Source organism: Erythranthe guttata, chromosome 4, assembly GCF_056151865.1.
Source record: "Erythranthe guttata isolate IM_541 chromosome 4, IM_541, whole genome shotgun sequence".
In the NCBI taxonomy this organism is placed as follows: Eukaryota; Viridiplantae; Streptophyta; class Magnoliopsida; order Lamiales; family Phrymaceae; genus Erythranthe; species Erythranthe guttata.
In genome coordinates this window covers 5,834,460-5,856,139 of record NC_142536.1, presented here as the reverse complement: position 1 = coordinate 5,856,139, position 21,680 = coordinate 5,834,460, and the positions used below count along the sequence as shown (strand labels likewise).

At 33.7% G+C, this 21,680-nt stretch overlaps 4 protein-coding genes across 5 annotated transcripts; 1 reads left to right on the top strand and 3 right to left on the bottom strand.

The window, feature by feature from the left end:
- Nucleotides 1-340: 340 nt before the first annotated feature.
- Nucleotides 341-2,312, bottom strand: LOC105972394 (nuclear protein). Its single transcript, XM_012997344.2, has 5 exons — nucleotides 1,818-2,312; nucleotides 1,303-1,520; nucleotides 975-1,103; nucleotides 675-806; nucleotides 341-592 (listed from the first exon to the last, which is right to left on the bottom strand). The coding sequence occupies exons 1-5, from the start codon at nucleotides 2,146-2,148 to the stop codon at nucleotides 479-481; spliced, it is 924 nt and encodes a 307-aa protein (XP_012852798.2). The 5' UTR covers nucleotides 2,149-2,312; the 3' UTR covers nucleotides 341-478.
- A 1,598-nt stretch (nucleotides 2,313-3,910) lies between these two features.
- LOC105972222 (AP2-like ethylene-responsive transcription factor At1g16060) lies at nucleotides 3,911-7,134 on the bottom strand. Of its 2 annotated transcripts, XM_088816696.1 has the most exons (7): nucleotides 6,794-7,134; nucleotides 6,585-6,667; nucleotides 6,186-6,274; nucleotides 5,980-6,053; nucleotides 5,808-5,858; nucleotides 5,319-5,395; nucleotides 4,049-4,752 (listed from the first exon to the last, which is right to left on the bottom strand). In XM_088816696.1, exons 1-7 carry the CDS (start codon nucleotides 6,970-6,972, stop codon nucleotides 4,295-4,297), a joined length of 1,011 nt encoding a protein of 336 aa, XP_088672822.1. In that variant the 5' UTR covers nucleotides 6,973-7,134; the 3' UTR covers nucleotides 4,049-4,294. The 2 variants fall into 2 exon arrangements, with proteins under 2 accessions (XP_088672821.1, XP_088672822.1); XM_088816695.1 differs by lacking the exons at nucleotides 6,585-6,667; nucleotides 6,794-7,134 and adding an exon at nucleotides 6,378-6,516 and having other exon boundaries at nucleotides 3,911-4,752.
- Nucleotides 7,135-9,059: 1,925 nt separating this feature from the next.
- On the top strand, nucleotides 9,060-12,821 carry LOC105972391 (Major facilitator superfamily protein). Its single transcript, XM_012997342.2, has 5 exons — nucleotides 9,060-9,592; nucleotides 10,389-10,648; nucleotides 10,737-10,832; nucleotides 10,914-11,084; nucleotides 11,970-12,821. Exons 1-5 carry the CDS (start codon nucleotides 9,220-9,222, stop codon nucleotides 12,570-12,572), a joined length of 1,503 nt encoding a protein of 500 aa, XP_012852796.2. The 5' UTR covers nucleotides 9,060-9,219; the 3' UTR covers nucleotides 12,573-12,821.
- A 555-nt stretch (nucleotides 12,822-13,376) lies between these two features.
- On the bottom strand, nucleotides 13,377-15,493 carry LOC105972399 (Eukaryotic aspartyl protease family protein). Its single transcript, XM_012997352.2, has 2 exons — nucleotides 15,137-15,493; nucleotides 13,377-14,923 (listed from the first exon to the last, which is right to left on the bottom strand). The coding sequence occupies exons 1-2, from the start codon at nucleotides 15,486-15,488 to the stop codon at nucleotides 13,653-13,655; spliced, it is 1,623 nt and encodes a 540-aa protein (XP_012852806.2). The 5' UTR covers nucleotides 15,489-15,493; the 3' UTR covers nucleotides 13,377-13,652.
- Nucleotides 15,494-21,680: the final 6,187 nt, after the last annotated feature.

The window sequence follows — 21,680 nt, the reverse complement described above, 5'->3', positions numbered from 1 at the left end:
AAATTTAGTGGAATCTTTTAAATTATGTGAAATATTCTCCAGTTTGTGCCCATTTTACTTCATTCAGCTCCACATTTTGAAATAAAATAATCATAAAATGTATCTCTTGCCTTGTAAATATCAGATTCTGGTGCATCAGAAACTACACAAAACGAGTACAAATTAGAGAACATTCCACATAATTTAAAAATTATGTTAAAGTTGACACTATAAGTATATACGTGTAATAAGATTCATAGTTGATGGAATAGTTGTAATTACCCACACACGAGAAATTTTTCGTAATTTGACATTATTTCAGGAATTACCATAATTTTACTGGTGGCCAAAATTTAACTGTAAGAACAGTTATTGGACTCTATTTCAAAAGAAAAAAAAAAGCCAATACATAAAATAAATATATGCTAAGAAAATCTAGAGAGTCTCAAATTGAATTTCAAATTCAGCTACTTATTATTTCAAATTCAAATATGATTTTTTACACTATTTTCAGTTCTTTGAGCCAAGCTGTGTGCAAGGGGCACGGATCTCGTTCCCCTTGTGAAATTGCTTTCTCCGACAGTGAATAGAACCACCCGTTTCTCCATTTGAACTGCAAATTTCGATAAATTATTTTTAATCAAAATTAATCGGAGTAATAAATGTACAATAAAGTTCGACAATTTTTTATTTACCTCCTTAACTGCTGTAGGAAAATGAGCAACTGCCCTCGAGTAAGCACATAATCTATCCTCCATCGCTCCTTCAAAGACTATACCTTTCTCTGCAGCCGCCGCAGCACCAAGTTCAGCTATCAGGGCCGACACCTGAAATCGATTATTCAATGTATTATTTTACCACACACACACATATATATATATATATATATATATATATATATATATATATATATATATATATATATATATATATATATATATATAATAATCTTATTCTACATAAAAATTAAATATTTAATTGTTTTTCTTTTTTACCTCAGAACGATGTTCCTTCTCAACGAGGCCAACAGTTGCTCCAGGATGACGGGCTCCAACGAGCATGAATGCACATATCCATATCAGCTTTTCGAGCATTTGCTTCTCAAATGCATCTTTTTCAAGTACCTTTTTTTTCCCCAATATATATTATTTATTAGGAATTTACAGAAATTGAATTGATATATAATAACTCTTACCGATTTTATAGAACATTATCATACATATTCATTGGCGAAGGCAAACCCCCGATTTTCTTTTTAAATGGGTATTTTAGTTTTATCAAATCTTGAAGAACGCGTACGAAAGAAACCTAAGAGTAAAGTACCTTGCAAGAAAGTCCACCGGCACGTAATCTTGCAGCAACTGCAGAACCCCATTTCCCATAACCGGCAGTTAAACCCTCCGGGTTCGTGTCGGTTATCCCATCGATCGGAGCTTCACCGAGTTTCGAAACCGCAAAATACGCTAAAACTTGACCGGCATCGCCTAACCCTTTAGTTTGAAACCACGGCTCCATCATTCCATTCTGGAAAAACACCAAATCTGCTACTTTGTTAAGGATCATAATTTTTACGCATGTAGTTATTACATCAAGATCCATCGACAATTTATCGTTATCGACACAAAAAATGTAAGAAAAAATAAAAATTCAATCTTTAAAAGTTTCAACACAAAATTGATTGAAAACATTTTCAGACAACAAGCTGACACATTGCTTATAACTTATAACAATCTTCAAACAGTTCCAATTTCGACAAGATGAGCAATAATCAGCAAAACCCAGAAATAAATGACATTTAATTTAATAAAATTTTTTTTTTTTTTTTTTTTAAATATTACCGCTCCAGCGAGATTTGGGAGTGGAATCGAGGACGGCATCCAGATCATCGTTCCGGGTACAAACTAAAATGGGGCCCGAAAAATCCGGCGGCACGGGCTCTCCTCTTTTCACCAGGATATCGTCTCCGCCGCCCATTTCCTGAAGTGCTTTCCCCACGCGCCCGCCGCCGACTATGACGGCCGGCGCCACCTTCTCTGCGGCGGTGGCCATGGATGGAGGAGAAGCGGTTGAGAGGGATGCTTTGGGTTTGAACTTGAGGCTGATTGTTGAAGTGGGTTTCGTGCGGGGGTGGAAAAAGGAAGAGCTAGAAAGTGAGAGCGCGGTCGCCATTGATGGTGGTGGTGGTTGGGGATTGAGAAAAGGCCATTTTCGAATTTGATGATTCCTGGTCAAGAAGGAGAAGAGAGCCACTCATTTCTGGAGAACCATATCCGGATCTTTTTGTATTCGAATCTGTGGCCCGTGCCCGACCCGGACCCGGAGCAATTCTATATATATATTGTGTAAATTACAACCACCCCTGAGGGAATGGTTAATTTACGAAAAAACCTCTCTTGTTTGGATAATTACATCTACCCTTCAACTATAATTTTTTCTTTCACCTCCACCCTTATGGTGTCAAATTCAACATAATCATCTGAATTTCGTGGAATGTGCTATAGTTTGTACTTGTTTTGTGTAAAAATGCAGTTTATGATGCACCACAATCAGATAAATACAAGCAAAAAAATATATATTATGATCATCTTGCTTCAAAATGTGGAGTTCGAATGGAATAAAATGGGTACAAAAGTGATAATATTTCATATAATCTCGAAGATTCCACTAAATTTGAAACCGCAAGGGTGGACGTGTAAGAAGATTTATAGTTGGGGACTTGGGGTAGTTGTAATTACCCAAATAAGAGGGGGGTTTTCGTAATTTGAACATACCTCAAGGGGTGGTTGTAATTTACCCTATATATATTTGTTCAATTAAGGGGTAATTTGGTTATTTCACAAACGTCGACAAACAATTTTGATGAAAGGGGTCGGTGGGGTATATTGATCACACTACAGGAGGGATTGTTGTTAATTTTTGTAACATGAGAGCTTTTTCGACAACCAAGATTACTTAAGAGGATGATCCTTGCATGCAATGTCGTATCACTTATTTCGAGTATCTAACAAGGGAATGTATACCGTCTTTCAATGAACTCGAGCGAGTGAGTTTGAATGGCTATTACGTGGAGAGATGCTGAGACGAAGTCCTAAAAGCACATCAATTAGGGTGGCGAAGTACTCAAATTACCTTCACCAGGGAGACAGAAGTACCAAAAGGTTATGCACTGAATTCCTATAAGCTTACGAGATGAACACACGCTAATTAATTAATTGGCTTATTCTAGGAAAACCTATTCGTCGCTCAAGTCAACTAGTATCATCTATATTCTATATGTATCAGCTATACTTTTTTCCTACTCCAAATATTGTTCATCTCTAAGAGGGTGTTTGGCTGAACTTATTTTGAAACATCTGATAAGTTGTTTTAAGAATTGATAAGCTATTATGTCATGTTTTTAAAATAAATTTTTTAAGTGTTTTGGACAATGAGCTATAAGTTATTTTTACTCATTATAAGATTTTGAATAAAGAAGTTAATAGATGTATTTTTCAAGAAAGATTTTAAAAGCTCTCAAACGACTTATTTTTTTAATTTATAAGATCTTAAATAAAAACAAAAATACCACACACTTTTGAAAAATTTATGAACTCTTAAACATGTTATACGCTGTTTTTAAGAACTTATATACTTAGCCAAACACCCTCTAAATGTAGAAATAAGAGCATAACCGCAATATAATATTATCACATTAATCATCAACTCTAGTTATATCTTAAAGCAACATACAAAATCCAATATATGTAAATGAATTTGTATTAGGTATTATTATAGATATTGCCTTATGAGTAGTTGCTCATATCCATATAATATCCACATAATATAACAACACTTTTGACCACATTGTATAAAAGCCCACACACACACACACACACACACACAATACTTAACAATATTATCTGTATAACCAAACCATCCACACCAAAAGATATTCTGAGATTGAAATCTAGATCTCCATGTAATAATAGGAAAAAACAATTTGTCAATACATTTAAAAAAAAAATGAATGTCTACTGCGTATCTAACTTTATCTATATATATATATATAAAAGAATGGCCAAATAAAAGGTGCAAAACATTCTCTCGAAAGAGAAGCATTTTCAGTATCAAATTGACCTCTTTATCCAATTACCTAAGTGCCCCCCATGAATTATTCATGGATAAAAAATATAAAAAATAAAAAAATGATATGCACCTCTACATTATTAATTAATTTTATATCTTTTTGTTCTAATCTAAATTTCTTACTAGTAGTTTTTCCTAGTTTGTTTATCTTTACTAATATAAATTTGACCCCTTGTATTTTTCTACGACTTTATTGGAACATTGACGATACGAATGAATCATAGTTACCAAACATAATATCGTGTTCCTCGACAAAGCTGCTAGAATCTTGAAAATCGAATGATGTTTGTATGTCATCGGGAAAACTGCTTCGTGGAGGATCCGGGTCCGGGTCCGGGTCCGGATTAGGGTTAGATGGGCTATTACAGGTAGCTGTCGTTTGCTCCATCATCTCTTTGAACTTGGAGGACTTTAATACAAGTTCTAGGGCCGACGGGGTGGTGGTGGTGCCGCAGGTGGAATCAGATGAAGAACCGGTGGTCTTAGGGTTCTCTTGACTAGGGTTTTGAAGGGTATTATTGTCCACGTCATTCTGGAGAGGTCGAAGCCACTTGATGTAATGACTGAGGTCAAAGTTGGTAATTGCGTTAACTCCACGGTACTCTATAGCTGCCATATCGTATGCAGTTGCCGCTTCTTCTTGAGTAGCTGCTTGAGTCAATTAAAATAAAAATAAAAATAATTAGGGGTATTTTGGGAAACTTAGCTGTAAATATTGAATTCAAGAATATATAATTCAATTTGCATGAAAAAATTGGTATAGAGTGGGGCTGAAAATTATGTCACCAGGAGGAGGTGAGGGTTGGTGACCTATATATGAACAAACCAACCAACCATAATCTAACAAATTTCTATCACATTATTAATTCTTTGACATAAAAAATAAATCAGACGATTGTCAAATCATCACATGACACGTGTACATTATAAAGAAAATGTTGTCTAGTTTTAGCTGGAAAATGTAATGTGATTGTGATGTATATATTTTGGTTGGTTTTTATAGTTAACCTAATACATATGACTTATTGTAGTCCATGTTCTTTTCTAATTATGAGAAAACAACTTAAACATTGCTCTAATTAAGGTGCATCAAAGTTCAACAAATCAGGCTAACAATTTAAACCAAGTAACGGGTATTTTTGTCTTTTCAGTTTGTTAGTTAAGAGGAAAAATTAAAGAGTCGAATATCGAATAAAAATAAATAAAGCACTAACCGTATGTTCCGAGATAGAGGTATTTGTTGCCTAGCACTCTGCCTATCCGAGCTTCCCATCGTCCATTATGATGATGCCTATGTACAGTAACGAAACAATTATTTAATACAAGGGTGAAAGTGCCATAAAATAGTATAATATAAGTTTTAAAATACAAAGTTTAGCTAAAATATCATTTATTAATTAAAACATATTATATCTAAAAATATAATTATCAAGCACTTTGAAAGAACTTATAAGCTTAGCCACAAAAAGTCTTGAAGCAATAATTCTCATATAAATTTTTGCCCTATTTATGTGCTATATTTACAAAAGCTAAAGTGAATGCACATATATATATAGAGCGACCGACTTTGGGATGATTTAGGACCATTCTTTCTCAGAGCAATTAATTTCATTTCTATTTACAAAATAAACATTATAAAAAAAAAAAAAAAGTAGATACTAATAAATTAATTCTTAATGAATATTCATTTTGCTCGCACGTACCTTGCTACACCTCTATACTTTGATACTCCACGAGAAAATCCACTACTTTTTCTGCTATTTCATTTCATCAAAGAATATATATATAAATATATGAATGACATTTATAAATAAATAAATGAATAAATAAAATTGTTGCAATTAGCTAGTGTAATTTGAGTATTCGGATTTGTACCTTCGTAACGAACAAATGTACTCTTCCTTTGATTGCCCCTCCATTTCCTTAAGCTCATCTTCGTAGGCTGAGAACTACAAATACGTAACCAAAAACGTTAATTTTCGTATAATAAACGATGATTAAATATAATCCAACGTATTTATTTCATTTTATATATATATGTATGTATATTGAAATAAATTGTTGCTAATGTTTTTAATTACAGGAAAATTTAGGATTATGTCCTGTCCCCAGTACTTCAGTGCAGCCAAGTCATAGGCACGTGCAGCTGCTTCTTCCTCATTGTAGGCCCCTTAAATTAATTTCGTAAACAAAATAAATAAATCACTAATTCATTTCTTTAAATATTAAATTAATTTTTTTTATTTTTGTGAAAAATGAGAAAAAATACATACCTAAATATACTGCAGTTGAGTAGGATCCACCAACGATAAACCCCATGGAAATAGACCAGAATTCACCCAAAAAAAAATTAAATTAAATTAATTACTTGTAATAAAATAATAATATAATAATAAACGGTATTATTTTTAAAATTGAAAAAAATATAATAATAAAAAAAAAAAAAAAAAAAGGCGAAAGACAGATAGATGAAGAGTAACCTTGTCTTCCTTTCTTGTTTTGGGACTCATTCCAGCAATTCTTATCCCACAAATGTGCTTCATACCGACCAGTCCACCTGTGCCTGAATATTTATATTTTATTTATTTTATAAATTAAATTAATTTATTTTAAAAATTAAATTAATTTAAATGATGTAAAAAAAAAATTAAAAAAAAATCATGCATAAATTAAAGAAGAGAGAAAAAACCTTGTGACGCCCCTGTAAATGGAGCTACGTGGTTGTGGAGACTCCCTCGGAACGCTTTTTCGTGTTCGTTTCTTCTTTTCAGTTTTCCCGGCGGCGGCGGCGGTGGTGGTGGTGGTGGAGGAGGAGGAGGAGGTGGTGGTGGTGGTGGGGCTATTCTTTTTCTTTGAAGATTTTGCCATGAAACTTAATTCACTTGAGAAGAAATCCCTCAAATCTTTAGAAAAATGTATGTGGTGGAGGTAGGGTGGCGAATGGGGGGAGGAGAGACGGCGGAGAAGTGGTGGTTTGTGGGTAGTGTAAGTGGCGGCGGCTGGATTTGTGTGTTGAGTGAGTAAATGTTGGATCTTGTGTAAATTTGATGTAGGCTATCTATATGTATATGTGTGTGTGTGTGTGTGTGTGTGTGTGTGTCTTTCACTTGTATTTATTCTGATGTGGGCTTTCCCCCTTTTTATTGTTATAAATAATAATACTTAATAATAATAATATTATTAATATTATTTTTAATATATTTTATTTAGCCACTCAATTAATATTGGCTTCTACTAGTTATATATGTGTCAACATTTTCCGTTGAAAATTAAATTGGGAGCTGCAAATATTGGTCCCTTTAGTTAATTAATCTATATATATATATATATCTATATCTATATCTATATGTATATGTATATATATTGGCCCCGACCTACATCCAAAAAAGTAAAAGACAAGTAGTTTCACCAATCCATATTTTAGGCCACTTGCCAAATACAAACATTCAAAGATATGCTGAAGTAATTTAGTTGGTTGTTGTCAATATTGGATTTAATTTGATGGGACTTGGATTTTTAAATTCGAATTTAAATGTTTTTGAAACTCTAAACCTTTTTAATAAGTCCCTCAAGTATACACTTCATTCTACTCTAATCTCTTCTTTAAAATAGAACAATTTCAATATTCGTAACAGTAGCGGAGCCAACATAGGGTCAGGATTCCTCCTTATTTATCAAATCTCTATTATTTTATACAGATAAATAAAAAACAAATAGTGTATAATAGCTCTGTCCTTCAAACAAAATTTTCCTGTTGTGTTGCTTATGTCTTTAACGGAAATCGTCTCGGATACAACGGCAAAAAATATGGAATAGAAGACCTATAAATGTCAGGTACGACAAACTGTACTTTGTATATGAACTTTTTTGGAGTATCTTGAAAAAGGTAGGCTAGAAACGCAGAAGAATAGAAACGACTATCGGTTTTGTATGTGAGGAACGAAGGACTATTTATAAGAGTTGTAGAGTAGTATCCCTTGGAGTAAAAGGTGCAGAACCCACCGATTCACCCCACTTTGGCACCGATTCAGCTGGAAAACCGTTGGAGCCATTCGGTTGTACCATTTCGATTTGAACATATTGGTTTGCACTGATTCGGCCACACCAATTCAAATCAATCATACCAATTCGAAATGAGTTTCGGGTAGGAGGATCCATGGATCGCCGATCGACTATTTCCTAATTTCTAAGCCCAAAAATAAGGCCCAAATCATATCCGAATCGAACCGGTCGGACATCGGCATCGCATGGGCTTGAAGTCAAAACTCACAATATATAGAACATTCTCTCAAACAAAGTTTGTCTACCTAACAAACACATATCTTTAAGGCCCATTATTGAGCTATTTAAATAGCTAACAAGTACACTACTATTCTAATGTGGGATAACTCAAATTAACTTAAATTCCCACAACTTCTTGATTCAAGCATCATACTCTGGACTAGGATTTTTGAGCACCACAAATTAATTACGTTTTTCAAATCTACTCAGTGCAGAAATTAATTTAATCCAAAGATTGATTTCAATAATCAAATAAACCATACATTAATATTGATCAAAAGTCCAACTTTTAACAAATTTTCCCGACATCGCTCTAATATAAACTCCGACATATAAATTGTGATTGCATTAAAATATATTTGGAATTAAATATAAACAGAGAATGAAAATATCCCTTTTGTTCACCAATTTCTACAAAAGAAAACATTTTAGCATCCGAAAATTGGACCGATTTCTCCATAAAGCCCATTAATTAAGCCCAATATTCCAGATCAGTAGTCCATAGCAAAGACCTTGACGTTGACCGTTAGCTACCGGAGACTCGATCTGGTAGCCTCAAATTCCATCTACTCCCAACTCCCGTGCCCTTCCCTCCTGTTCTCTACAATTCGAACTAAAACCGTTACTTCAGCTGCTAATCAAAACCCGATTTCAGTTCAAAAAACAGCCACTGCACTGAACGTAACAGCACGCCACAAAAAAACATTTCCTTTTAATTTTACCGTTAGCGTGCTCTTTTTCCTCGTTTTCCCACCTTCCCCGGCTCAACCAATTTCACAGAATTTGCAAATAAACCCCCAATTTCATGAACAGCAGAATCTGGAACAGTTGATCATGGACGAAGAAGATGAGAGAATCCCACTCCAAGAAAAGCTTCCCCAGAAGGAAAAATCACCCCAGAAAAATGGGATTTTGGGGGCGATTTTCAGCCCTTTTAACTGGCTGAGTAGACTCAGCGACGAGTTGCACTGGAGCTTCGTGTTGGGAGTGGTGATTGTGTACGGAATCAATCAGGGTTTGTGCTTAGGGTTGAGCAAAGTCAACACGCAGTACTACATGAAAGATGTGCAGAAATTGCAGCCCTCCGAAGCTCAGATTTACCATGGGATGATTATGATTCCTTGGATTGTTAAGCCCTTGTGGGGTATTCTTACGGATACTGTTCCCGTTGCTGGTCGAAGAAGGCGGCCGTACTTCTTCTTCGCTGGTAATCGACTAATTACGTAATCGAATCTTTGTTCCGTTTTTCAATTTGTCTGATTAATTGAAGCATTGAGTTTTTTAGGGCTTGTTTCCATTTCGTTTTGGGGGAACGATTGTTTTAGGGACGAATTTGAGAATGAAAGTAATGTTCGTTTAAATTTTGGGCGAAAAAAGTATTTTACAGGATTTTAAGTTCGTGGGGGCCGAATGCGTTAATTTTTTGTATGATGGGGGGCGATAATGCTAATTATACACGATTTTTTTTCTTCAATTTTAACGTGAAAAATAGGGATTCGAGAATTGTTGGAGGGGCCATGGCCCCCTATGCTGCGCAACTGATCGTAGCAAGAAGTTTTTGGAATTCTTTTTGGTGAAAGTTTTTTGAAAAGCTTAACAAACATTGGCTTATTAGTTTGTCTCTTCTTCAGGTTTTTGTCTCATTTTACTCCACTATTAATTGTCCAATTCACATTTTGTTGTGGCTTCTTTTGTGCAGCCGTAAATCGTTGTTTTCAGATCAAGTTGATAAAATATATACTTACTCGTTTCGTATAAGTCGTTCATGATTGTGCGTGCTTGTGTGCCGTAAAAGATATATACATTTTGTTCTATTGTTTTGAGTTTAGGTCAGGTAAAACGGAAACTTTTCCGCTAAAATACGACCTCAGAAAATATTGATTCCTAAATGTTGGATTAATAAGCTAATCAGTGTCTCACTCTGTCAATTTTTTTCCGTCAGTTTGTTAATTTAGAAATCATTATAAATAAAGGAATCTTGATTTTACCTTTACGATATTCAGGCATAATCGGTGCAGTATCCATGATTATTTTATCAATCGAAACGAACCTGATTCTTGGATTAGCTTTGTTACTCCTAATATGTGGGAGTGCCGGTGCTGCAATAGCAGACGTAACTATCGATGCATGTGTGACCGAAAACAGTATAAGCCACCCTTCTCTTGCCGGAGAAATGCAGAGCTTTTGTGGATTGTGCTCTTCCATTGGCCAATTAATCGGATACACAATTAGCGGTTTCTTAGTTCATCTAATTGGATCCAAGGTTTTAACTAATTTCATAAAATCTTATAATCAAATTTTGGAATTTGTTAATTCTTGGTTATAATTTATTACGTGTTTTTGCGTGACAGGGTGTGTTTGGAGTGCTTAGTGTACCGGCTGGACTAGTGATTTTTGTGGGACTTATAATACAAGAGCCATTAATTCGGAACTTTTCTTATAAACGAGTAAGCGAATATTTTTGGTGGATTTATTTAGTTGTTTTAAATACGTTGGAGCTAAAATAAAATTGTTTTTTCGGAAATTAGGTTAGTCAGAAATTTGTTGATGCTGGAAGGGCAATGTGGACGGCTTTGAAATGCCCCGTTGTTTGGAGGCCGTGTTTATACATGTATCTATCGCTAGCGGTGAGTCTGCACATACACGAGGGGATGTTTTATTGGTATACGGATGCACACGCGGGCCCCGCTTTTTCGCAGGTATTCTCAATTGTATTTTCTTTTTTGGTGAACTATAATTTATAAATAACCCTTCTGAGGCATGCCTAAAGTATTAAAGTTTCGGAATTATATTTACCTCCCTCCAACTAATGGCTCGTGAAAAACCTTAACGAAAAAATGTCGCATGCCTAAAATGGCCCCGATTTAGAAAGTGAAATTACTGAACACTCCTGAATTGCAAAAATCCTCCTATTATTACATTTAACTTAATGGACAAGGTGCTTAATGCACAACGGTGCTTTTGTTAGGGTTTTTTTCTCGAGCTGTTAGTTTGAAATCGGATGGATTGGATCGGAATTAGAACATTCGGAAAACTTCCAAGTTTTTTGGAAGTGGAAAACTAATTCCAATTTCTTTCCAAAAAAAGGGATATTGGAAAGAAAAAAAACTTGGTCCAAAATTGCAAAATTTCTGATCGGAATCGGCAGAATTTGGAAATTCCAATTCTTTGGTCACCTACAATACAAAATACATAATAATATTGATATTATGAGTGTAATTTTGGAAAAGTCGGAATTTGAAGAAATGTTTTCGGAAATTAAAATCTGACCGAATCTAATATGTACTCGGTATTCCAATTCCGTCCCAAGAAAAAATAGAAAATTGGAAATTAGAACTTTCAAACTTCAGAATGAAAAACATTGTTATGGAATAGAAAATTTGCAAACAATAGAGATAGTTTTTGTAATGTAAGCGTACTTTAGTTGGCTATTTATAATTCACCCTTTATTTTTCATCCCGAGTTTTCGTAGTCTGCAAGATTTCCAATCTAAACTTATTGCTAACACTTCCTCGATCACTCGAGCCGTGCACAATTATGTATTTAAATTACGTAAATAAAAACTCTACTCTTTCAATTTGCAGGAGATGGTGGGATCAATCTCAGCCGTAGGTGCAATTGGGTCTCTACTAGGCGTTCTCCTCTACCAAAACATATTCCGAAAACACCCTTTTCGCAGCGTGCTCTTCTGGGCGCAGTTGCTCTACGGTGCATCGAGTTTGATCGATTTACTATTAGTCCTCCGTATAAACCTAACCCTCGGAATCCCAGATTACGTAATCGTAATATTCGACGCCGTCGTTTCCCACATGATCGCGCGTCTCAAATGGATGCCTCTCCTCGTTTTAAGCTCGAAGCTTTGTCCAGCTGGCATCGAGGGCACTTTTTTCGCTCTTCTAATGTCGATTGATCATATAGGATATTTTACAGCATCTTGGGGCGGAGGAATATTACTACACGGTTTGAATGTGACGAGGACGAGTTTTGATAATCTTTGGTTGGCTGTTTTGGTGAGGAGTTTCTTTCGAGTTCTTCCGATTGTGATTTTGTTTTTGGTGCCAAGCGGTGATCCGAATTTGAATATTCTTCCGATTGAGATGCTGGGAGCGAAGAAGGGTGAGGATTTAGCCGATGATTCGGAAATGGAAATGGAAGCCCTCCTTGTTAATAAGGCCAATCAAAATTAAATTTGTTAAAAGAAAAATTAAAAAAAAGGGCCCGATCGTAATTGGTTCGTTCGACGAAATCCCCGTTTTTTTTTTTTCTGCGGTTGGAGGATGTAAGTTGCTTATACAGATATGAGATGGAGACAATTGTAGGGGAATATATTTTTACAGGCATTAGGAATTTTGAAATGTACTGAGAGATTCCATTTTCTTTTGTCTGAAAAACAAGAAATGCAGTCTCAACATGCAAAACCGAATTCCCTTTTGTCATTTTGTTTTGTTTGTTCTCGGTGTGTACTGTGTAGTGATGTGATTACTCTGTTTCTTTATTTAAATATTAAATAAAAAGAATCATTTTTTAATATACAAACATATCTAGTTTTAAAATTACTATATAACTTTTGTAAAATGAAGTTTTATACGGAATATGGTAAATTACGAAAAAAATCTCACTTTTTTGGATAATTACAACTGCCATTCAACTATAAATTTTCTTATACGTCAACCCTTATGATATCAGATTCAACACAATCTTCTAGATTCCGTTGATTTTTATCTTATTTGTACTCACTTTGTGCAAAAATGCAGTTTCTGATGCACCACAATCTGATATTTGCAAGCCAATAGACACGTCTTATAATCATCTTATTTCAAAATGTGGAGCTCAAATGGAGTAAAACGGGTACATACCGAAGAATATTCCACGTAATCTAAAATATTCCACTAAATTTGAGTAAAAAGATTCATAGTTGAGGGATAATTGTAATAATCCAAACATGAATGGTTTTTTCGCAATTTAACCTTACCGTAATTTACCGTACAGAATAACATGAAAGCATGTATTTCAAATGAACCTTAGTATATATTACATTTGAGCAACCAGATATAAATAAAATTAAACACAAACAATCTTTCATACATATTTTTTTTCTATACCACCCCAACACTATTACACATTTATATGTAGACAAAAAATCAAACCTAATAAAAACACAAATCTTTCTACATATCTATTTCCCAAGGTCATGTTTGGCTTTGCCAATAATCACAACTTTTTTTAAAAAAAATTCTCACTCCATTTTTACATCTCTGTCTTAACTCTTAACTGAAACTGCAGGTCTCCCTTGCGAACCCTACTTTCATCACCTTAGTATCATACACAACCCTAGTGTTCCTCTGCTGATAGTTCCCGATAATTCCCGTCTCGCCCTCGTACGTCAGGCTGGCGAGCGCCAAACACACCTGCGAAGCGTCCCTCCTTACGAAGTAGAACATTCCGGAAACATCCACTGTCATCTCAGCGTCTCCATCGAACCACATCCTCAACGTCGGAATATTCACTTCCTCGTACCCCGAAAGATTAAAGCACGTGTCCAAAATCGAGAAGCTCGGAGCGGAAGGGTACCCTGTGAACTGCTTCAAGAACTCCGTTTTGACAGCCGTGTAAATCGAAGGCGGCAGCCTCGTAATAACGGTCCCCGAGTCGATGAGAATCCCGTTTTTCCCGAAATTCGGTGACTGTAAACGGACCCCACCGATCATAATTCCCGTTAAGTTCAAAATGTAGAAGCTGTTAAGCATAGGATTTCGGACAAGATTCGTGTAGGAAATCGGTGTGCTGTTCTTGTAGAGTGAAGTATCGCTACCTAGTACTAACGAACCGGACGTTGCGGAATCTGTATCGGGCAAGCAGTACGAGAAAACCCCTTGAAATAAATCGGAAGTTTGGGAAATCATTGAGAGATCACTTCTGCCTAACCCCATCAAGCCAGAAGCTGCGCCAAACAGGCCCTTATTTTCCTTACCGCAACCAAATATAAAATTTTCGACTGGGGTGGGCCCGAGAAGTAGACGATCGGTGCCCAACTCTCCGCGCGTGTATGAACCATCTCCATACGTAACAGCGTAGTCACATGTGTTTGCGTTATTATTATTATTATTGTTGTTGCCGCAGAATGCCGAGTACTGCAGGGAACTGCAGGATTGGGAACTGCAGGGGACAGGTTTGTAGGAAGGGGATGTTGAAGGGTTGAAGAGTGGCTCCGGTTGAGTGTAGCAGAGTTTGCATGGTTGGCATTGGACCCACGTGAGGTCACTCCCGGTGTCGACTATTAGGGTTAGGTTCCGACGGGCTAGGGTTATCGATACGATGTAGTTTAGTGTCTGGAGTTTGATGCCCGAATTTATCGGAATCTCATGAGAAGATGCTGATTCTTGTACTACTAGGTTTTTAATTCTTGACTGTATGGACTCGACTCGGGCTTCGTCGGAAATGAGGCGTTGCTCGAGTTTGTGGGCCCGGCCCGTTATCGGCCCGGCGAAGAAGCCCGTGTGCTTCATTTCTAATATGGTTGCTCCATTTTGTGTCACTCCTGATAATTCAAATGGATTTATATATAGTGAGATGAGAGAGAAAAACATTTAGCCTTAAATTTTTGTATATTCAATAAAGTGTAAAACAGAGGAAGTAGCTCTGTTTCTTGAAATTGAATTCAAGAAAACACCTATGAATAATAATCAAATATCTCAAAGCAAATGCAAATTCACATGCAAATTAAATTCTTGCTTTATATATATGGGCTCACTTGATTTCTGAGAGAAGACGGGGCTTCGGCGGTAGGCTCCGTCGTTTCGCCATTGAAGATTCTTTAAAGAAAGAAGTTCGTTTTCATCGAGACTAGAAATCTCATTAGTGAAACTAAGTGCAATTAGTAGAAGAAGAAAGAAGATTGATGATGATGATGATGATGGCCAAAGAACCATTATTTTACTCAAAAAAATAAAATAAAAATAAAAATGGAAGTGGTTATGAAGAGATAAGAGAGATGAATTTGGTGCAGAGCAGAAAAAAGAAAAGGAGAGAAGAAGAAATAAAGAAGTGGGGTGTGGTGTGGTGGTGTAGAGAGAGAGAGATTCTTGAGAGTTGGAGTTTGGCATGAGAACAAATGGAGGAGTTGGCTAAAGACCCCACTTTTGCATGAGAAATTATTGGTATTTCACGTGCACATACTTGGAACACAATTTTTTTTCTTTTTCTTTTTTTCTTTTAATTAATAAAAATATTTTATAATTTTTGACTCAAGAGGTGAAAATGAAACATTTTATTTTTTTATTTTTTGTCGATTCCAAAACTTTTTCCGACTTTGAAACAAGTTTTTTTCATCTCAGTTTTCGAAATTCTGATGATTCCTGATTTTTTTTTCTGAATCCTCTTGGATCGAAAATTGAAATCTCATATAACATCAATCTCTATCACGTTTCCCCCCCTCAATATCTTTATGCACTATATACAATAGGTGGATGAAGAAATAACTTTTCCACGTGCAACTAATTCGTTCCGAAAAATTTCTGATTTTTGGAACAAGTTTTTTTTTCATTTCAATTTCTTTTTCTCTTGGTAACTAATTTTCCATTTAAGAAAAATGCTAATTTATATCAGTCCGTTCGATCTCCTTTCCTAGTTTATAAGTACTTGGAAGAGCTATACATAACCGGTTCTGACTATAGGCGAAGGAGGCGGTCGCTTAGCCCCTGAATTTTAGAAAATTTTATGCGCCCGCAAATATTTCTTTATACTCTTATATATTAGGCATAGCATTAATTGATATTTAAAATTTATTAATAATTCAATAATTCGAATAGTTATAATTATATTTCAATCTTATACTTATTCTTGCATTTTTGCACAGTCTATTATTTGACATAGTTAATATGTTTGTTGAATTCTTATACTTATGCTTGCATTTCATGTAATAAAATGTCTCAGATCAATTATTATTAGTTGTATATTGAGTTTTTTTCAAATCTACTTGTTTAGTATTATTTCTAAGAGTACTTTGCCCTCAAATCACCGTAAACTTTAGATTCATCATCTTTTACATTATTTATATTCTAGTCATATATCTCCAAAAATCTCAATCCCGAATAACAAGAAAGTTATAGTTCAGTTATGCTCGTCGTAAGAGCAAATTAATGCACATATAGTGTATAACAATGTCCCGCTTTTAGTAAATTTTAAAACTCGACTAGGGCTCCCAATTTCTCTAGAACAACCCTGGAGCTATATGTAATATAAAATAATGCATAGGATATTTTGTTTTCAGAAAATTTCTATTGGTTTTAGTGAAGTTGTCATTGATAAGGACTTTCACCTTCCTTCACGGATTCAACTGTCACAACTTACTAATGAACAGAAACAACAAGTCTTTTTTAACAGTTTTCTTGGTTGTCCTTGTCAATTTTCACCTTTGTTGTGTGTAAATATGTGTATGTATGTATACCTACCTAATTTTCACTTTTGTTGTGTGTAAATATGTGTGTATGTACACACACTTAGTACTTGATTAATTAAGCTTATTCAACACACTTGCCTTGGCCTTTTTTTTTTATACTCACGATTATTTTTTTCCCATAATAATACTGATTCCAATTTCTCGCTTATTTTAAGCAGCTGATAAGATGCCTTTTTTTATACTCAGGATTATTTTTTTTTCCGTGATAATACTGATTCCAATTTCTCGCTTATTTTAAGCAGTTGATAAGCTCTTACGTCTGATAAGATGTTTTTAGAGCTGATAATTTGTTACATTTTTTTTAGGATTAATTTTTAGAGTATTTGGATAATGAGTTTATTTCCTATTTTGACTCGTTAAAAGATCTTAAATAAAAAGGTGGGGTCGATGTACTTATTTAAAAAGACCTTCTATGCTCACCAACAACTTATTTAAAAAAAAGTTAAGATGTTTTTTAAAAAAATTACCACACATTTTGGAATAGCTTATAAGCTTCTTTTAACATATTATAAACTTAGCCAAACAGACGCTTCAAAACCAATATTGCCCCTAAATCGCGGAATATGCGTCAATCGATTCTCAATTTTACGTAAAATGAATGTTCGTCAAACAAATCGTGACGCGTGATTAATTAACTTAATCATGGAGAAAAAAAATATATTTAAGAGCTTAAATTAAGTAGTGGGATGGTCTAAAGTTGGAATAATACATGTGAATGATAATGGTTCACGGGTATAAATTAAAAGTTTAATTATTATTTTTATTTAATTAGTAATTATTTAATTTGTATGGCTTCAGCTTGACAATTACATGTTATGTTTAAAGTTATAATAATTGTCATTATTTGCATGGTAGATAGATAACCACCTAAATATGTGGATCAATTAGAATAATCCATTATCTAATATTGCAATAGTTTTTTAATCACTATAAAGTATTGACTATTGACATATATTGCAAAAAATAATATTATTTAATCTTCATTTTATGTGTCAACGACGACGTTTAATTATAGTATTTGCTCAACTTTTTACTAGAAACAACCATTTTATTTTTAAGTTGGTGATGAATTAATAATGATCATACAACAAGATTCACGAACAATGGTCACAAAATTATTTATTTTAGGATTATTAACAAAAAATAGTAAGAAACAATTTTATTTATTTTTTAATAAATTTTGATTTAAATTGGAAACGATTAAATGTTCCAGTTCAATTGGACCCATTGAATTTCTTCATCAGACAGTATGATAATAGAGGCAACAGTTTCAGTTATTATCCAATAAACTTTTATTTTTTTATACATAAATAATATTATTTTGGTTAATTTAATAAAGAAATATATTTAATTTTATAATTATGTATTTATCTATTGGCATGTAGCTGTAGACAGAGAAACAAAAAGAAGGGGCAAAAACGAAGTGGGCCCCATTTACTAATTTGCTGGCAGTCGTTATCGGTTTGCTGGCTGAGAAGTGATGAACCGGCTTGTGGGCCTCTTCTTTTTTATTTTTTTTTGGTATTTATGATTATTCACAACTTGTCCAAATAATAAATATTTTTTGGATACTCTTTATAACATAAATTACATAATTCTAATTCCTATGTCATTATAGTTTCATGATAATTGAATTTGAGCACTATATTTTCTTTTAATTTTGTGTAATTACCATAAAAGATGGTATTACTGACTGATCCGGACTGTTTTGCCCTTAGAAATTAATGACAGCAGGCCTAACATGATTGAGCCCCAACCCCAAGCCCCAAGAAGGAGAGCCCGAAAGCCAAAAAATGGGAAAATGGCCCAATTGTAACCATTGGTATGATGGGCCAGAGGTGAACGAGGTTCACAAGGGGAAGCCCCATGCAAGATAAGGTCACGTCGTTCTGGCGAGTTGACTATGTATCTCGGTAAATCAGAGGACCTTCCTCGGTCCTGACTCCTGAGAGACAGAAGTATGGGGATAATTCTGAAGGGAAAGGGACGTGTGGCAAACTTGCACTGGCAGATAGATAGAGAAAAGAGTCAGTAGTAATTTGCTACGTGGGAAAGTAGGTAGTAGCATAACGGCGATTTGGGCCTAGAAAGTAAACCGCATGGCCCAAGAAGAGCTCATTTTACCCGTAGTGTATAATATATATTGTCATTTTTAGGTTAGAGGGGATCTCCATTTTTTTTTTCTCATAATACACAATGCACACTTTACTTCCTTGCTCTTCAAAAAATAAAATTATTATCCATCAAATAGTGTTTCGTCATATAAATATATTTGTCCATCATATATTTACATATATATACCTATTTAAGGTCATTTCTCAAAAACATTGTATGGTAATTCTAGTCTATTAAGGTTCTCAAAATGATCCATATACCCCATATATCCATATAAAGGCCCAACATAGTATTATGTTGCCAATTTGGTCACATTAGTGACACCTCAATTGTGACAATATCAAAAGTTGTCACTAAATGCATATATTAAGATACAATATTTTTCTGGTTGTCACTTAATCTTTTTACTGTTGCTACGGAGAATTAGTGATGGCCGATTACTGACAAGCACATTGACAACTTTTATTTTTTGCCAACCATGTGAAAATTAGTGTTGTCACTCAAAAAAATATTTTTTATAGCGTGTCTTTACTCTTGTCGATAATAATTTATAGTTTATACACATCAAGAATCAAGCGAGAATTGTGAAGCTACTAAATTTGGATTACAAAATGTAGGATTGCTCAACGGCCTTGTAGGTTGATTACCAGTCCGATCCGACCAACCGATGATTTGGTTATTAGTATTATCTGCATTTTTTTTATAAATTAAATTAAATTAATATTGTGAAATATTTACATTAATAGTATTTATATTTGATAAGAGTGTGCCTTCTATATTTTTAATAAGTATTAATAGTAAATAAAATGCTCACATAATGAACTACAATTAAAAACTATATATATTTATATTTAAAAGTCGGGTGGTCCGGTACTATCGACGAACCGACCTAATAACTCGTAAGTCGTAACTATTATCAATATTTCCAAGTTAGTAAAACAATATGGGCCAGACCCGGACCTTTGTCTCGTAAATGGGCCGAGGTTGAATTTGCAATATTGGGTAATTCATTCAAGGCCTATATGCAGCAAATTGAAATATATATTATTATTTCAGAGCAAAATTGATTGCATAAAATGATCTATCCAAACAAAGTCTAACATATTTAAATTTCTTAGTTTCAAACTAATCATTATGAGGTAAAGCTAAATTAAGGAAAAAATAATAATAATAATAATAAGGTTAATTATTAACACTTGTGAGGTCAAGCTAAATTGTGAACTAATCCTTCTAATTAGTGAAATTACATTGTGTAAGTTGGACCATGATAATAGTTTTGCTAAAGTTTGAGTACCAATTATGTCATTTGTAAATATTCATATACCAAATTGACATTATCAAAATAATTTTCAAAATCAACCTTTTTTAAAGATAAATTTTAAATGTGTAAAGTATGTGTTTATTTCAATATAAGTAGGACTTCCAATCATGAATTGGATAGATATATCATACAGTCTCTATCGGATAGAACATAAATTATTTTTTAATATGCCATCACATAATACTTAATTTTTTATTGTTTATTTCTCTCTTCTTTTTTTTTTTTTGCATAATAGTCAATTTATATAGAATAAATTTCTTAAGAACAAAATCATTTTAATGTAGCACCAGTTGTACTACCTACAAATTATTACTTCACTTGTATATAAAATATCAACTCACTTTTCTTAGAAATGATCTTACGTATAAAAGATACCCGTTCGTCTCACAGGGTTACACTATGGTTTATATATTATTGTGTGGTTTACGAGCTATTATACGAGAATGAAGTTGTATTTTTTAATTTTAATTTACAATTTTATTTTTAGTTTTTAATTGGTAATAAAGACAGCCAAAACAAATCATATAAATACACAAAAAAGATATTAAAAACAACATTTTAAATAAATAAATACAATTTAAACATTTATAAATGAATACAGTCAGAACCCGAACTAACAAAAAAATATTAATTTATTAAAATATTAAATTATTACATTAATAATTTAGTATATATTTTTTTTAAATAAACTAAATATATATATTTCAATAGATTTCATTCAGCTTTCAAAGTGTCAACGTAAGAATGACACAAATCATTAGTCCGAAAAAATAGACCGCCGCCGGAATAAGTTTAAAACCCCCACGCCTCTTTTATACTTTGATTTCAGCTACACGACAAAATCTTCAATCATTATCCACTTTCAAAAATAAATAAACAAAAATCTGTATAAATATTAAGTTTATTTCTTACGTGTCGGATGACACTGCCAGATTCCTCCACGTGTTGACACGAGCCAATCGGGACCGTTCAGAAAATGACATCATGTGGAAGCTTCAAGAAAAAGCATTCAAATAACTTATTATATTATTCGAATTTAATACATTTGTTCTAAATTCTTTGTATTACTTTATTAATCTGTCACTAATGCTGGAGTAAAGTTGGAGATTTTTTTTTTTATCTTACATTAAAACTATAAAATAAAATTAACATACAAAAAATTAAAATGGCCTAAAGAAATAAATTAAAAACAATACGAAGGGAGTAATATCCAAATAGTTGCTTTCTTAGCTAAAAAAAAAAATTAGAGTTCAAGTAAGAGATAATCATATAATACCAAAATTCAATATATTAAATACAAAATTAATTTTAAAAATCCAGTATTTTATAATTGTAGCCTTGTCGGTACCTACAAATAATTTCACTGAGTAAAATATACCAATTTTATTTCTGATTTTGTAG

Excerpts from the sequence above, each read along its gene's own strand:
- LOC105972394 (XM_012997344.2), bottom strand. The coding sequence starts at position 2,148 with ATGGCGACCGCGCTCTCACTTTCTAGCTCTTCCTTTTTCCACCCCCGC. Across the intron at positions 1,521-1,817 it reads TCCCAAATCTCGCTGGAGCG|ATTTGGTGTTTTTCCAGAAT; the intron begins GTAATATTTAAA and ends ACAAAGTAGCAG. Across the intron at positions 593-674 it reads TTCCTACAGCAGTTAAGGAG|TTCAAATGGAGAAACGGGTG; the intron begins GTAAATAAAAAA and ends CGAAATTTGCAG.
- LOC105972222 (XM_088816696.1), bottom strand. The coding sequence starts at position 6,972 with ATGGCAAAATCTTCAAAGAAAAAGAATAGCCCCACCACCACCACCACC. Across the intron at positions 6,668-6,793 it reads ATTTACAGGGGCGTCACAAG|GCACAGGTGGACTGGTCGGT; the intron begins GTTTTTTCTCTC and ends ATAAATATTCAG. Across the intron at positions 5,396-5,807 it reads AAGTATAGAGGTGTAGCAAG|GCATCATCATAATGGACGAT; the intron begins GTACGTGCGAGC and ends TACTGTACATAG.
- LOC105972391 (XM_012997342.2), top strand. The coding sequence starts at position 9,220 with ATGGACGAAGAAGATGAGAGAATCCCACTCCAAGAAAAGCTTCCCCAG. Across the intron at positions 9,593-10,388 it reads GCCGTACTTCTTCTTCGCTG|GCATAATCGGTGCAGTATCC; the intron begins GTAATCGACTAA and ends TACGATATTCAG. Across the intron at positions 10,649-10,736 it reads TTCATCTAATTGGATCCAAG|GGTGTGTTTGGAGTGCTTAG; the intron begins GTTTTAACTAAT and ends TTTGCGTGACAG.
- LOC105972399 (XM_012997352.2), bottom strand. The coding sequence starts at position 15,488 with ATGCCAAACTCCAACTCTCAAGAATCTCTCTCTCTCTACACCACCACA. Across the intron at positions 14,924-15,136 it reads CGTCTTCTCTCAGAAATCAA|GAGTGACACAAAATGGAGCA; the intron begins GTGAGCCCATAT and ends TTGAATTATCAG.